This window comes from Lagopus muta, chromosome 6, assembly GCF_023343835.1.
Source record: "Lagopus muta isolate bLagMut1 chromosome 6, bLagMut1 primary, whole genome shotgun sequence".
NCBI lineage: Eukaryota > Metazoa > Chordata > Aves > Galliformes > Phasianidae > Lagopus > Lagopus muta.
Genome location: NC_064438.1, coordinates 46,384,897 through 46,402,556, shown reverse-complemented (window position 1 = coordinate 46,402,556; position 17,660 = coordinate 46,384,897). Strand labels below are relative to the sequence as shown.

Here is a 17,660-nt window from a genome sequence, read left to right as displayed (position 1 = left end):
AAGATGGGTTTGCTCGGTACCATATAATATCCACTCCTACCCCTGCCAAAAGCCTAGCACACCTTTTGTATTCACTGTTTTTAGTTACAACCTGCCTCTCAGAAACTAGTTTCAAGCATGCTGATGTGGGAAGGGAAAATGCTGAACGTGCTGATCCTGTCCAACTGAAATACAGCTAAACCAGAAGAGATGAGACAAAGACTTAGGTACTTTGAGGAGCCTTTCAGAGAGGCCTGGATAAGAGATGTGGATAAACACATTGTGGATAATCACAGCATTACTGGCAAGCATTCAGCATGGCAGACATTACCATAACATTGTCCCACTTAGGTTTTGTATTTGCTTCCTCAGTTCAGTACACCACGTGAGAAGAAAATAGGTAGAACTATCTTAAAATAACAGGATTATTTAGAAAGCTGGTGAGAAGACTTGATGGGAATGGGATCATCATAGGACACATTCTATTACCTAGTACAAGTATAGACACTTCTGTATTAAATAAATCAATCTAGTAGTAGTTTTCATGATTAGTTACCAAGGTCTATACTTCTTCCAGGTTTTATTCCACTACATTGCACAGGCTAGCCCTTAAAAGGTGGTGAGTTTGAGATTCTGCTCTGTGATTAGATTATGTTCTGTTAATCAAGGTAGCACTTCAGTGCAATGCTATATACGTGAGAGGAACAATGCACTGCCTTCTGCTACTTTGTAAGACTAACATGCTTCTCTTTCATCTAAAGCTGTCAGATATACTACACAAAAAGGATTTTTTTTTTTATATATCAACTGGAAATAAGAAGTAGAAGGTTCTTTTTTTTCATTTAATATGCAAACTGTGCTTTAAAAGTATTTTTTTCATTAAAAATTAAAACCCTTCAACCTTACTGTTGTGAAGAACTCGAATGCAAGTCATGCAACAACCTCACTTACGCAACCCCAGTTTTCTGACAGCGTTCCGTATGAAAACAATTGGAACTCAGACAACTAGAAAAAGCTAGAAGCTGTAAAGGAAAAGGAAACCAATCTTCCAAAAACATCACTGCATTCCCTCTCTTTGTTTACAGGCTGGACAGACCACATATCTGCATTGTTAGTTTGCAGTGCCAGAAGCTGAGAAGTAGTACACTCTGAATTTATTTTCAGATATGCTATCCTTGAAATGCCACACCAAAAAAATTTAAAAAAAACGAAGAAAAAAAAAGTAAAAAAAAAAAGAAAAGTAGGTTACAGCTTTTAGTATCCAAACCTCTGTATTTTTCCTGGGTGACAACCAGCATGTACATATATTTTGAGAAAAGAAAATAGCATGTAGTATGCCTTTAATAATAAGAGTACCAAATTGCCCATTGTTATTGTTTTCCTCTACTGGAAGACTGTTCTAACAGCACACATAGGTAACTTCTTCTTTCATATGATCCTTAGAATTAATTTACAGCAGGATGCAAAGATAATGCATAGATAATACATCTGATACAAAACCAAGATGGGAAAGCTAGCATGAGTTTCAAGAGATGCGTGATTCATGCTTAACGTAAAATCCAGTGGAATTATTTTAACACATCAGAATTCCAGAACGTTCTCAAAGTCTCAAATGTTAACAACCAGTATTCATGAAATGTCTGATAATCACTAATCTCACTTTGTGCACAAGGTTGAAACAAAGAGTCAATGCAGCTCAGTCAAGGTTGCGTAGCTACATGCAATTCAACATTAGAATTCAGACATGGCTTTGGTGGGAGCCAGTCTTTCTAACAAACCACTCCATATCATAGCACCAACCAGTGAGGTTGGGTGGTTTTTTTATGTTATATATTTTTTTCTTATATGTTCATATTACAGCAACTTTGAAAAGACTGTCTCTTTAATTCTGAGCAGTAAATGACTATGACTATTTTGTAAAAACAGGGAGCATCCCATAACACCAAAACGAGGTGTTACAGCTGAAGGCCTGATGTCCTGCCTCTTACAATTGTTTGAAATTCTTTGTTTTCATTAAGACTAGTGATGCTGCACTCTGTTTTACACTGCTCTGGGAGCTGCAAGTAAAAAATGATACATTTAAGGGAATCTAAAAATTTATTATATTAGAACATCAAATAGTAACAAAAGGTAAATTATCCCTATTACAAATAAAACTAAATGCCCATAATGGATTTTCATATTATCTCTGAAAAATTAACGGCCAGAAAGGAAAAGCAACTATTTTTGGTGATTGTAACAAATGCCAAGTAAATCAAATGTAAAAGTATTACTAATGTTAAAAAAAGTCCTAATAGTACTAGATCAAGCTTGCTGGTTTGACTTTATCTGCAAAGACAGAACATCTGGTGCGCTTCTGGCTAGACAGGTCTTACTCAGAACAGCACTACAGAGACTAAAATCCAATTCCTACACCTTTAGAACAAACAAAGGCAAGTTAGGTTACATCGCTGCGTTAAAAAATAAATTGACAGAGTGGAGACTCCCCAGAATTAAACCAGCATTTTCATACAACAAACTCAAAATTTGTGATTTAAAAAGAGAGAAAGAGAGAGAGAAATAAAAGCCTGATGCAAAATTTAATTGAAGAAATTAACTGTGTTTATATCAACAACTGAAAATATATTAACTACATCAATTCAACATTTGATTATTCACCAAATTACTCCGAAGTTTTACCATGTGCAACTCAAAAGCTCACAGAAAAGGAAACTTTTGTTGCTGTATATGTATATTTTTTAAATTAAGAATGACAAAGAATCTATATAAAGCATTAACTTGTGGATTCATTGGTGAACTACTACACACTTCAACTTGGTTTAAAAACAAATTAGTTAACAGATTGTCCTAAGAGAACAACCCTGGTAAAATTCAATGATAGCATTTGTACAATTTGTCCACAGAAAATGAGCTACCAGCACTTAAAATGTGGTCACATAGAAAAGATTAATCTTCCTCCTGTACATACATTCAAAAGCACAACATGAAAGCAGGCTACTGAAACTGCTTCTAAGTAACTGCTTTTGTTTAGGATTGTAAGAATATCTTTTTCACTACTTACAGAGAAAAAAAGTACCCCTAGATGAGATACTGCCTTTAGTGGTCAGAGGGATCATTAGCATATAGAAAATCCACACACTGTTCTGGACGAAGATAAGAAGCAGTAGGAATAATCACTAATAACTCTAATATCCTGCATGAGCAGATGGCCCAAAGTATCAAATGTTTTATCGGTCTTTCTGTTTCTTACGCGGTGACGGATAAAAATTATACATGATAAACTGTCGCTGAGACAATGAATGCTTCCATCCATCATTCCCATCTTCTCTTATTCCAATCATGTGATTGAGTTGAATCAAGTTTATGACATCTTGGCAGGGACATTCCTACAGAAGCTAATATCTAGACTGAATACATGAATAATGCATTCATTCCCCATTTAAAAAAAAAAAAATGTTGATTTTAAGAACAAAGCATCTCCATTTCACTCCATTGACCCAGTCCACTGTGAAATATTTCAAAAGCACTACCAGACCATTCAGAAAAATTTCAAAATGTATCTGCACTATCCTTTATATCACTGTTTAAAGCAGTATTTGTTCTCAAGACAATATATATATATATATATATATTTTTTTTCCTAAGTGTGATTATCCTAAATAAAGAAAATCTTACTTTAACAGTGCACGCTAAAAATCTAATAGAAATTCTTCATAGAAGCTGCAGACTCCTCTCTCCCCATGCACTGAACAGTCTTGGCACAGCGTCCAGGCATGGCCAGCTCTCTGCTGGGGGCAACGTTCTTGGCTGTGAAGGCAGAGCATGCCCTCTGTCACTCATGGCGAGTAGTCCTGTCCAACTGTCTCTTTTCGACAACTTTATCATCAATCTCTTTATTAACAGCTCCACTGCAGACTGAGAACACAAACAAGGACAATGCGCATGCCAGATTTCTGGAAGGCACACAGCACCAGACACTATGCAGGGCAAGGTTTCAGTAAATCCAAACCAGAAGCTGCAACTCAAAATTCTCATATGCTGTTTTGAGAAGCATCATGTATTTAATTCAGAAAAGGAAACCTGAACAAATCCACGTTTCTCTGCTGGGAAAGGTAGGGAGGATGGAAAAGACAGAAAGTTGTTTTTCAAACATCAACGCCCCCCCAGTCCAGCTTTAACACCATTTGAAATGTACTATCAATTAAGTGTACACAACCAAACATTCTGTTCAACTTTAATAACTGTATCTGCCTTAGGTTAGTATATTATTATTAAGTGAAGCAAACATCATAGAAATAATCTCAGATTAATCGACAACTTTGAAGTGCTGACTTTTAAGCATGCAAAACATTTACTTAAGTAGCCTTAACGAAGAAAATTACTTTTCAAAAGATGAATACAAAATGTATTCATAAAATAGATGTGCTAGATTGCAAGACAGAGAAAGACATTTGCACTTGCAAGCTGTCCGGTATCTGTGTGGGCCGTACTTATTGGGCAGTTTAAATGCATTGGCTATTTGCTCAAGTTAAATAAATAAACGCAGCTTTACTTAGCCAGCAGGTTGAAGTTTTTATAACCATACATCAGAAGTAAATTTCCTCTTTATCCTTTCCTATTACTTATCTGGATTCAAGTTCTTATTTAAAGATGGAAATTTACTGCAAAACCAAACATGATAATATCTGCATATCCCAGGTATGGTTTTTTTGTTTGTTTTTGAACTATTAGGAAGCTATTACATTTCACTTACGTAACTCAATACCTTGCAAGCTTATAAGGTAAAGGTTTCATAATGCATTTCATATTCTTAGTGTATTCAAACATTCCACTATAAAACAAGAGTCAGAGAATTACAGTCATTAAAAAAAAATTAAAAGATATGCCAAAAAATGAATTAACCAGATCACAGTTGCAGTGTAGAAGGAGGAGGAGGAAGGGAGGAGAAATCAACCATCAAAACAGAAAAAAACACTGCATCCCAAAGATAGCATCCCAGGATTTAGTCAGAGCACTACAAATTAGCTATGCCTAAACTTTAATAAAAAGCCGTGAAAGCTTTAAAGTCCAATAAACGAAACAACTACAACAACACACATGGGACATTCAGCAGTGGTTCATTGTATTATCTTTTTCATAATAAAATGTGCCCTCTGCAGTTCTATATCAAAGTTCACATTCCTTTGGTGACGACAGCAGCAGATGTTTGATGTTTGTAGATATTTCAAATTATTAGTTTGAACTTTGTAGGCGTATCAAACTGCATCTGCTTCTATCAACAAACCCAAGATGTTTTATTTCTACTAAGCAGAGCCTTAGCTCTACTAATTTGATTAAAGTAAAATAAAAAATGGTTTTTACTGATGTACTTGCAATATGAGCATTTGTATCTTTAAAAAGTGAACCTATCAAGAACAAAGCTAATGTACTGTGTACAGATAAATATGAGTGTACAATCAAGATGTACTTCTATAAGTGATAAAAATTTAGTATTGTTCAGCAACAATGTCAAAAAGAGATTAATCTACTTGTCTAGTGTACTTATAAATTCACATAAGACATGCCACAATCACTTTAACATGTGAAATGCCTTCTGTAACAACATAAGCAATAAAAACATTCTGTATACCATCAGTGGTTTCTCTAGCATTATTCCCAGCACTTAAGAGTAGATTCTGGCTTCAATAATATCTAGCAGACTCTTGCTATACAGTCATTATTCTAGGAGTTGAAGCACTCGCTTTTTACTGTTTGTTAAAATTTGTTCTCTTATTATGATACACATACTATCATTTGATATTCTCTACTGCTCAGTCACTACACACATGACTACCAGTGTCTGTCAACATACTGTAGCTAAAAACACACCAAAGCATGGTTTGCATACTACAGCGAGGAAGCACAATTTTAGCTAAAACCTATCAATTCAGAAGTCTGATTCAAATCAGCATGTCCAAAGTGATCTGTTAGTAACGCGGCTTATGAATGTTAATTATTCTGGCTATAACAGCAATTTTCAATGTCATCTTTGCAAATCCTTATGAATTCATGAACTTCCAGAACGCAGAACAAACCTATTGAAGCCTACTGTTGGTAGGATGAGAAACACTGAACAGAAATCTGTACATCTACTTGCAGATTTTTATTGGTTGGAAAGAATAGAAAGGAATTAAAGCCATAAATAACATCAGTGATGAAGGCGAGAAGGGACGGGCAAGATATAAAGATGATGAATCTGTTCTAAACAAGACAAGCAATTGCATGCTGTGAAAAATATATACAACACAAAGGTCCATTGTTTTAGGCATGGTAATTATAATATGAAGACCATAATCATCAGTGGTTTTAGCAGTTGAAGAAATTTTAGTCAAAGGGGGGCTACTTAAAGTTACTCACATCAAGCATTTGGAGGATTGGGCTCATGCTGGTACAAAGATCAATCAAGCGATGCAGTTATCTGTAATTTTTACTTTTATTTCAGGGCAAGCTTATACTGTTCCCCAAGAAACAGTGCCATCTGCTGACAAAAGAAGTAACAGCAGAAAAAAGGAGTATAAAACAGCAAGACTGTCAATGATTTTCTTAATAAACTTAGTTTCAACTTCTAAAGAAAGTAGTGAATCCCCAGATTGTTTATGCACATTTCTTCTGGTACTGTCTAATAATTTAAAGTTAAGACGGAATCCTAATCAGAAGATGAGGAAGAGATGTTCTTTAAGCATTTTGGCAAGCTACATCTCCGTCCTCAATCCCACTGCACAATCCACAGCCTCTCCCTTTCACAGACTAGAACTCAACATCCTGTTCAGAGTTACTTTCTACATACAACATGCTTACTTACAGAATGTTGATTTATGCTGCACTTCTTTTCGATCATGTTGAAATTTGTATTAGCAGAAAGATTAGGAGAAAAGTATGAATTCAGAGTAAAGACACTTTCGTACATTCAGAAAAATGAGGCAACTATGGGATTGTGCTGTTTTTTATTGTGTTTTCAATGGAGAAATACATCATCTGTTTACAAAATAGCTCTTGAAAAATACAAGGAGTACAGATACTATAAAACAAAGCAAACTCCAGTCATGAGACACTACGTACATCATGCGAAAGCAACAGTCTGATCTCCAGGTTATGAAAACTAGAATTAAAAAGTCACTATACAGAAAAGTTCCAAGTTCCCAGCTTGGCAAAACTTGGGTGCAGTTACATGAAACGTTTAATAAAATGAAAAAGATTTTTTGATGTGTAAACAAAATGACAAGACTAAAATTGTGCCTGGCAATTTCGATCTAAACTCCATAGCTACACAAAATACACAGACACCTTGTACACTTCAACTGTTAATATAACCTTCTTTGGGAGGTGGACAACAGCAGGCTGCACAGGGCAAGGAAAAGTGAAGATCTGTATACTAGACTTCTTAGACAAATGGCAGAAAAAAAAAACAAAAAACCTTCAGTTACTGCACAGCCTAAGTAAAAGATAAGCTACACTCTGACTTTGGAGAATTAATTTAGAAGGATAAGGGGAAGAGTGTAAGTAATTTAATTTTAACATGAAAGATGCACGTGTAAAGAGGATGGAGCACAATGGGGGAAGAGAGTTCATAAAACATGCTAATCAAAGTAGGGGAATATGATTTGATATCCCACATATCAAATAAGTAACAGTAACATGAAGTTTGTTATCTACACTTGTTATTACTGCTGATATCCCTCATATTCTTCCATACTGCTCCTCTTTGCCATGAGAGATTCAGTTCTTTCAAAAGAAATAGTTGTTACTTATCTTTTTTTTTTATAGGACTACAGAACAAAAAATAGGAGTAAGAGAGCTTAGTAGATGTCAAGTGCTTACTAGAAATAATATTTTTAAAAATTCAATGTTGTTCAGTATGTAAAACTATTTTTGATGAGTCATCTAAAAACAAGAAGTTTAAAATTCTTGGGGAAAAATCTTTTTCCTTTATTTAAAATTTGAACCTTTTAAATGCATACAGAACTTTTATGGAGTGTACAAAAATCATCTCATATTTAGTGATTCAGAGGCCATCAGGACAGGTGTTACATTTCACAGGCACACAGATTTACTTAAACACTTCAGTGATGGGACAAACTTTTGAATTTGTGCCTACAGGCCACAAGGTATTATGATTATGTAAGGGAAAACAAAAAACAAAAAACAATATTATGGTCTGGCTTGTTTTTATTTTGTATAACTATTGTCCTATACGGTGCATACAAGCTGCAATAAAAACCCCAACACTAAATGCAAAAGCTTTTCCCAAGAAATACAATAAAGAGCTCAAAAAGGAAATAAGTTTGATTAGTTCAAAGGAAAGTTTATTCGCTGTTTGACTGCTGATCTGTATGCACCTTAAAACAATCCTATAAATAAAAGTAGACAACATCTTAATCAAGTCCCACCAATACCAAAAACTTCCCAATTACTTCCTCAACATATGTCTCATTACCCCAGGATTGGACATTCCACTTGAAAGGCTTACTGCTGCTTGATGGCAGTTGAACTAGATACACTATACACTTTGTCTTCAATGTATAGCATATCATAGATCATCATCCCATTCGCAGATTACTACTGAAGAGATTCATCAATAAAATGAAAACGCATCAGCTGAAGATCTAAGATTAGTCATACTCCAATAAAAAAAAAAGTACATAAAAGTGCATTTAAGGGATTCTTATGCCAGTTTTATCTCAATTTTGAAACAATGCATCAAACAAATTCAATCAGTATGTCAAATATGGATACAAATAGTGTTCATGTTTTTAAAGGCAGTAATCCTTTGAAATACTTAATGCAACTGTTGCTAACACATTAATAGTACTCCTGGCTTCACATACTAACCTGGACTTCCAATCAAGTGGTGATTTTAGCCCAGAAAGGGAAGTGCACAAAATATACCTAAATCCATTTCCGATCATGTTCTAGTCTTGCACTCTCTGTTCTCCTTTTTTTTTTTTCTTTTTTTTTTTTCTAGCATTAGAAGACAACAGGTTGAGTTGGCAGATATTGTTTATGGACCCCTGAGGTTGTTTTTACCGGTTCAATCTCAATTTTATTGAATTCTTGATAACAGGAATAGGATTTGCAGGGAGAGCAGGGATATCGGAAAGATCTGTACTGGGTGTTTTCTGAAAAGAAAAGAAGAAGTTTGTTTGTATTTTAACTGTAAATTACAGGAATACTGTAGAAATTGGCACCAGTGTTCAACAACAAATCAAATCTTGAAGAGTAGTTCAAAACATACCAAGATAAGGATAATTACAAACTATAAAGACAGAAGCAGATATTCCTTTTGCCTACATAGCCATTTTTAACAACGAAAAAGTGCAGCTATCTCTTTCAAAGTCTGCATCTCCTTTTTCCACAACTGCAAGAAACTAGGAGGTGCTGCAGAGAAAGCTGAGCCTACTAAGAGTCTGTACCATAATAAAGATATAATATTCACCTAATAAGGTTGACATCTACTATCAGATGAAGATGTTTAATATTTCAAGATTGGTATGAATAACTCAGTAACTCAGTAACACTCTTCCGGATTGAAGATGAGATGGCTGACCCCTATGCAATTTGTGTCCTTCTACATTTATACTTCAGATTGTTTAAGAATACATTTTGATCGAATTTCCAGAACGAATTAAAGTAGATTAACATGGAGATAGTATGATAAAACACTGCTATATGACCAGGAAAAGAATTCCACATTAAAAATACCCTGAACACTTTTGTCTCCCTTAATAATAATTAAATCTTGTTTGCCTAAGTTATTTCTAAAACCAAGAAAACACTCAATATTCAATACAATAAATTAATTTCTTACATGCCTTAGAAGCCTTTATTTTTAAGCTGCTACCCCTTCATTTGCCTTCCAGTTTTGCATATTATTTGACATCACAATAATTCAGTTATTATTTATTACTTCACACAATTTAACAGAAAATGTTTTCTTATGTTACAAACATTCAAAATTAGTATAAAGAACATTTCACATATGGGAAAAACTGCATTAAAATGACTACTCTCAACAGTTGCTTCATTAAAATGAATCAGCAGAGTACGCTGACTGATGATGGCAAAACACAACGCAACAAAGATTCACAGCAAAATAGCTTTGATAACCCTCCTTCCCCACCAACCTGCACCCAGTAGCCCACTGCCTGGTTCATGCTGACCTGCATTGTTTTCATGTCCTGTAACATAAGCAATGTTCTAGAAGCCAATGAAAATATTGAAAAAGTGACAGAAGAAGCCCAACATAATTTTATAGTTTCCAGATTACCTTTGCTACAGTAACAACTACTGTATTTGTAAAAACTAGAACACTTTAGTAATAATCTCTTAATAAATGAAATAAATTTGGCATACTACGTGATCTTTAAAGAAACTAATTTCCTTGAAGTAGTTTGAAGTGCCCACATAACATCTACAATTTCTGCTAATTTTGGTACCTTTATTAGATATTGCTCATGTGGTCTGCTCATGTAGTTCAAAAAGCCTGTTAACAAATACTACTATTGCAATACATCCCCATTTTCAATCAATACATTTACTATACATCATTTAAAGAGCAGAGCGAGCATAAAACAATTTGCAATTGTGAGCTTTTAATCAGTAGAGCAACAAGTAAGGCTTAAAAATGCCAGTAAAGATGTTCTCCAGAAGTGATTATAATACTAGGAAAGAAAGCTTAAGAGACTATCACAGAATGCTACTTACGTTCCTTCACCAGCAGTGAAGTGAGATAGTTGGCTAATAAACTATCAGAACAGAACTTCTCTCTCCCCTCTCACACCAAACACCAGAATCTGAAGCCAACTTTCTCACATTTCCAAACTCTACCAGGACATCTTTGAGCAGCAGCTATTTAAAGCATTTTTTTCCTTGTTAGAAAGGATTATTCTGTGATGTGCAAAGCACAAAGGAATAAACTGAGCCCCTTACTTTGAAGGCACAATTCAGAAGAGCGAATCCAGCTTCGGTCAGTTTGTATGGCAAGCCATACATGTTTAGCTACAATGCATATTCAATAAGATCAATGACCATCTAAAACACAAAAATTGTGACAGTAACAACAAGCAACTTTATTTTCATTTCAATATTTTCAGCACAGACCAACATATAGAAACAGAAATCCATTGTTTTCAAAACCAGTACCTGAGGAGCTTGCAAAGTTGTCTGAAGATGTTCCATTTGGGAATTAACACTCACTTCCGTATCCAATAGCTCCTAAAAATAAACAGATAAGGAACCATGTCTAAGGCCTTAATGAAGTCCAGATAGATAATATCAGTGCCTCTTCCCTTGTCCACTATCAGAGTTACACCATCACACAAATCAACGATGTTGGTTGCAGCAGGGCGCTGGCCTTCTCAACCTCAGCTATCTAGCACCATCCTATATACTCCCCCCAGGTTACTTGCCCATGCTTCCACTGCCTGTGAATTTTCTTCTTGCTCTCCATTTTGAGCAACACACTAAAAAATGTTTTGCCCACTAGGAATTTGACAGCAACACAAGCCACCTCACTTCTCATTTGTTGATTGGTACACCACCCATAGCTTTTAAGCAGAATCCTATAGGAAAAAGTTGTGTGTCATTCAGTTTATTAAAGAAAAAGGGTAGTATCAAGAAAGATTACGTGACAGATTAATGCACTTCTTGCAAAATTTGACTGCTTTTCCACTATGATGAATTGAGTAAATTCCTTCAATGCTACAGAACTAAGCTGAAGTCATTGAACACACTTCATAAACAGCTGAAGATCAGGACTAAATTCCTACGTAATCAAAATACAGAAGCTGTTTCAAGAACTGAACATTAATTTCATTGCTCAGTATTTCATTTCTTTTTTTAGCAGCCCCCCTACACTTATTACTACAGACCAAGTTATCCTCAATCCCTACACATAACTGCATCTTCCTGCCCCAGTAGTTTTTTCAAAAATAGAAGGACTGAAGATACTTTAAGAGTTATTTGTGGAAAATGAAGCCAGAAGAAAGGTAAATTACTTAAGCCCACTTTTACAAAGGTTGCAAATAAACACTGTTTTTAAATTCACATTTATATAGATTTGTTACTGAGCAAACTGATAACAAGGTTAAATACACTATTCTGCCAGAATAGTATTCCTGCTACTTTAGTAAATTAAATCAGTTTTTTCTACGATCAGATGAACATCTGTGGGGCATTAAGTGGGACTGAATGACTAAAACAGGACAGTGGGTCATTCTCCTTTTAATGAAAGCCTGTTACTTAAAATTGTACCAAACAATAAGCCACACCCTACTAAGAGGTATGCATTTCAAAGCAGTAAAAAAACAAGTCCATGTTAGTCAAGAAGTCTATTCCCTCAAGTCCTACCATACAAATTATGGACATAAGATTTAGACAAGACTACAACAGAGCCTAAAAGGATTACCTACAACTTTTATAATTATCTGTATCCAAAGGATCTAACTTCGACATTAGGATTAAATGCTTACAACCATTTCTGCCTTCACCTGTTTTAAGTTCAAAGCAATTTCAAGGTGACTAAATAAGATTTTTCATTGAAGGGTGTGGAAGTTAAACACAAGTATTAAAGCATACTAGTTATTTTAATTTCTTGGCATACTTTCCACTGTATTCCAAGAGTACCAAGACATGCCCTATAAAAACAGTGTAAGTGGTTATCATAAAGATAAGGACAGACCATCACCCTTTCCACCAATGGTAAGCAAAAATATTGCCTGGCAATTTACAAGATACTGTAGGAGCACACCTGGACCTCTGGAAGTCCCCAGAGGCTTTGCTACAACTGCATAAAATATCCATCAGAAAAGACTTCATATAGCACCATTCATTTCCCCACAATCTAAAACTTGGCAAGTCAGCACAAGCTTTTTTTTTGTGCTATGCATAACACAGTAGGAATGACCAGCAAAAAAAAATAGATCACTATCTATGTGTCAACAGACTTGGGGAGAAGGTAAACTAGTATCAGGTAACATACTGCAATTTGTTAACATACCCTTTAAGAAGAACATATGAATTTGATGTCTTTAATGGAGAGTCTATACTATATCTACAAGTACTACCAGTCATTTCTAGGGTAAAAAAAACCACAGTGATTTTCCAAAGTAAGAGCTGCAACGAATGCAGACAAATTACATAGACCAGTGATAGATACCTTTGTTTCCATTCTTTCATGCTCATTCACATCTACACAGCTAGTAGCTTCACTTATTTCATCCTGCTGAAATGCACACAAAACAAGAAAACTATTACCAATAATGAAAACATTAGTTAAAAAACAGAAGAAAATACACAGAGAAAGAATTAACTGCAATGCGTAACATTATATTCAAAAACTGCTTTTAAGAATTTAGAATCTAAATACTTGTGCTGATGCATTTGTATGTCACATGATGAGTATCAGCATAATACAGAACATAACACCTTAGTAAACTGAATATACAAAGAAGATGCAATCAGAGGAGGAAATACACAAAACTAACAAAGTATTTGAAATCTGGAACATGTGAATCAGTACTCAGAAGAAGAAATTAATATTCAAAGTTTTGGATTGAAGCACTGCAAAATGCTACAATCTCAAAATCTCAAATACCTCTTCAATTTTCATTTTCTTGGGAGAATCTTCTTTATGGGGAGAAGATGTCCTTTTCACTGCTGTGACAGGGCTAGGCGTTTTTGTTGCAACATTTCCTGAAATTCTGGGTGATGGATTTAATAGATGTGTTGAGGAAGCAATTCTAGAGATGGTAGGCTTTGGTGGTGGAGAAATGGCTGGTTGTGTGGCAGTTTGAGGAATGCTTTCATTTGAAGAACCTACAGGTAAATAATTTTAAAAGATTTAGCAAGATTAGTTCAGACAAACATTTCAGTTTCCAATTACTAGTCCAGCAATCATTAATCAAATAGTCTTCAAGAAAGTGGAAAAGTTGGTGGTAAAAGCATTCCATTTGGAACAGCAAATGTTTAGTTTCAAGCTCTTTCTAAAGGGAGAACTCACATACCAGACACAAGGCAGCGACAGCAGTGACACTCTGCTAGGCCTAATAAGCCCTGCTAAACAGCAGATTATACTAGCCAGGTGAAGCTCTGTGCTAATATACCTATTGTGTTCTTGGTACTCAAAGAAGTACTACTTCTGTAGTAGAGAAGTACTCAGCCATATGTACACTGCCTAAGAGTGCCTTAAATCCAAGGCAAATCTGATACTCCCTTTTTCATAGAAGCCCTGAGTGTATCATTGCTTGGGCTCAGTGTACAAAACTATGAAGTGAGAGAGAAGGACATAAACATCAGACATTCTCTACATCCTTTTGAAAAATGTTCCACTTAAAGCTATACCTCAACAGTTGCCTATCTCAAATCAATAAGCATATGTAGGATGTTTTTCCTCTATCCTGTGATGAGAAAAAAAATTACACACCTACTCATATTAATGCACTTGTAACATGATAAAAGAAATCAGAATCATAAGACTTCACCATGCTAAATTTCTGAGACTGATGAACTTTCACCTTGGAAGGATAACCAGTTGCAATCCCTTTTGCATCTGCTTTGGTTCATGTACACAGCTGAAGTACCAGCAAGCCAGCGACTCCTTTCTTAAGTGAACATTTTCACCAGATGCCTTTGTTACTTCACTAAAACATCAATTCTTTTCAGAAGTATGTTTATGTTTTCTTGTAGAAAATATAGAAGATAAAGCAGCACACACAGTTGGATATGCTTTAAAAGACATCACTAGGGAGCATTCGTTGTACTGAGGCTTTTTCACTCTTAGAATTCATTTCATGAAACAGGAGAAGGAACATGGGAGCAGTTTACAGGCAGTAAAGAACCACCCCTTGGATTTAACTATGAAATGGATTAAAAAGAAATGAAAAAAATTATCTTCCAGATTTGGACATTTTTTCTCATTAAACCAGTCAATCTGTAAACATCATCTACACTGGAAAACTTTATTGCTAGTGCAAGTGGCAAACAAAAGAATAAACAAACACTGCTGTACAAAATACCCTGCCGTGATTTCCCAAGTCTAAAAATATTAGTATATCTGTTTATCAAGCTGAGTATGTTACAGCACATATTTAATGAAGACCTCAATAGAAGAAATACTGCTCTACAAAAATCAATAGAAGCAATGTACTACACCATTTTCCTTACCCCCTGAGCTTTCACTGGAATTTGTTTGTGGCACAGTGACTTCAGAAGCCTGTATGTTGGTCACAGATGCTGCTGTTACAGCTGGCGCAGGACTGCTTCTGCTAGAAGAAAAAAATGAAAAAATGCTTAATATGAGTAAAGCATGCCTATCCACTTTTCATCACCACATTGTATACGTGGCCACTACAGCTGAAACAACCTACATTACAGAGTACATCACACAGTTTTATGCCATAAAGTGTGAAGTGTGAAGACAGAATTTAGCATTAGTCATCTATGAAACTTGAGCAAATACAGCTTTATAGACTGGCAAGAAACTGCATTAAAAAAAAAAAAAAAAAAAAGGCAAAAGTTCAGGCAAGTCTGATCAGATGAGATACAGGGGGAAGTATAGCAATTATTTTCCCTTGGGACAGAACAACAATGATATACAAGGACTGGAATAGAAAGCCTGTTTTCAATCTACATGCACCACTGCAAATGTAAGTCCTGCCCGGATCTTCTCAGCAAAACCTGGGATTTCACATGACAAAATTTTCTTCCCTCTCTTTTTCATGAACTACAGAAACTGTGTGTTTAAAAATAAGACAGGTTAAGTTATACTTCAATTGTGACATGCCAGATACTGTATTTGCCCAAAAACTCCATATTCTCACACTTCAACTTGCTGTTCACAACCTCTCACAGCCCTACTACTATGGTGACTAAGTTTTTGTTTCACCTTTTCTACGCTCTCGTATCCAATGTCATAACTCCTCATCTTAAGCCCAATGCTGTGCTGCTCCCCATCCCACAAACGTAGCTCTGCTCTAGCATTCAAACTGGAACCGCAGAAGTCTTCAAGTTCCAGTCCGAAATATTTACACCCCAACATAACAGTACTATCTTGTGAATGCAGTACTTGCCATACTTAAATACAATTCAGGAACAGAAAGTAGCCTCAAGACTGAAAGTCTTCATTACCCCTGAGAACTTCCAGAACTGTTCAATGGACTCGTCTTCATAGCACTAGTAGGCGAAGGCACAGACGTGCTGTTATCACTGTCCATAGACAAGTCTAGGCTGCTGTCATTCAGAGCTGTCAGTCTGACTCCTTCTGTTGAATGCTACCATGCACAACACAAAAGAAATTAGATTTAGTAAAGGACTTAAATAAACAAGCAAAAAAGCAGATTCAAAAGACATGGAATTTTAGTCATGCAAAATATCAGCTGTTGCATCTGTGAAGAAAAAAGAAATGAGAGGTAATCTAATAGTGGTAAGCTTCCACTGAGCTAAGCACATACAAGTGCCCTAAATACAGTTATTTTCAGAAAAAAATCTGAAAAGAGGACTGATGTACAATACAAAATACGAATGGACAATTTTCCAACTATAAGCACTTATGTTTCCCATATTCAAAGATCAAGTACAGATTCAATGATGTTTAAAAACAGAAGATGAACTGTTTCTTTATTCTTTGCAGCTTACAGACACTGCTTTTACATTAGCTTCAAAATTAATAGTGACGTACACCAAAATTTACATTTTTAGGATACAAAAACAAATACAAAAACTTAAGAGACCATCTGGAACTTAAACAGCAAAAAGGTCACTGCTGAATATCAGTGGAGGACAAAAACCCTACTATGACATACGACTACTTAAAAAGATGCATGACTTAACATTTGCATTGCTCCCTGAAATGTACTGAAATCAAGCCTACTTGTAACAAAAAATGTTCTATAAGTTTAAAAAGTTCTTAATATAAAGCACTTAAAGTAAAAACAGTTTACCTTTTTCTTTTTCTGAAGTACATGATTAGGTAGCAGTTGGTGAAGTTGCTTACGTTTCACATGCCTTGCAGCAATCTTCATATCCATCTCAAACATCTTGCTGTTTATTGCTTGCCTATAAACTACACAATTAGAATAACGTAAATACGTATTAAAGTATATTGCAAAGTCCACTTATTTGCCCTGGAAAAAATTATTTGTATTACAGAATATCTGTCACCCTCAAGAAAACCCTCTGGAAAAATAAGTGAACTGCCTACTACACCAACACAGAGAGCACAATCACAAAATCTGCTAATTTTATTGCTGAAACTGCATAAAAATTCAGATTATTCTGAATTTATACAAAGTAGAAGTTACTCTAAGTGAGGGGACATAAAAACCTCACACTAAGAAACTTTCAAAGTGGACCTCTGAAATCTTTGAAAATATAACCTAGACAAACAACTAGCTAGTAAGTGCACACAGAAGTAAAAAGATCCACAAAAGCACGTTTCTAAGTTCTGTAGCATGCTGGAAAGCATCAGTTTCCTCATGTTCATAGTTGCATTTAAATTTCTGCTCTTCCAAAGGCAAAAAGAAAGAAAGAAAAATAAAGCAGGCAAGGTTTCTAGAATTCACCAAATTGTTTTGCTCTGAGATCCATTCATACTCTATTGAAGCCTAAAGACGTAAGGATTTTAACAGCGAGTACAGTTCATTAAAAGC

General features: G+C 35.3%; 1 protein-coding gene across 4 annotated transcripts in view; it reads right to left on the bottom strand.

The window, feature by feature from the left end:
* Positions 1 to 6,934: 6,934 nt before the first annotated feature.
* The window catches only part of PAPOLA (poly(A) polymerase alpha), a 40,387-nt gene continuing 29,661 nt past the window's right edge, over positions 6,935 to 17,660 (bottom strand). Inside the window, exons 16-22 of one of the 4 annotated variants that reach the window (XM_048947834.1) lie at positions 16,953 to 17,074; positions 16,141 to 16,283; positions 15,178 to 15,275; positions 13,610 to 13,830; positions 13,172 to 13,234; positions 11,158 to 11,229; positions 6,935 to 9,134 (exon numbers count right to left, since the gene is read on the bottom strand). In XM_048947834.1, coding sequence (XP_048803791.1) covers positions 9,039 to 9,134; positions 11,158 to 11,229; positions 13,172 to 13,234; positions 13,610 to 13,830; positions 15,178 to 15,275; positions 16,141 to 16,283; positions 16,953 to 17,074 — 815 coding nt within the window. In that variant the 3' untranslated portion in view covers positions 6,935 to 9,038. Of the gene's footprint in view, positions 9,135 to 11,157; positions 11,230 to 13,171; positions 13,238 to 13,609; positions 13,831 to 15,177; positions 15,279 to 16,140; positions 16,284 to 16,952; positions 17,075 to 17,660 lie in introns of all 4 variants that reach the window. The other 3 variants (XM_048947832.1, XM_048947833.1, XM_048947830.1) reach the window with 3 other exon arrangements.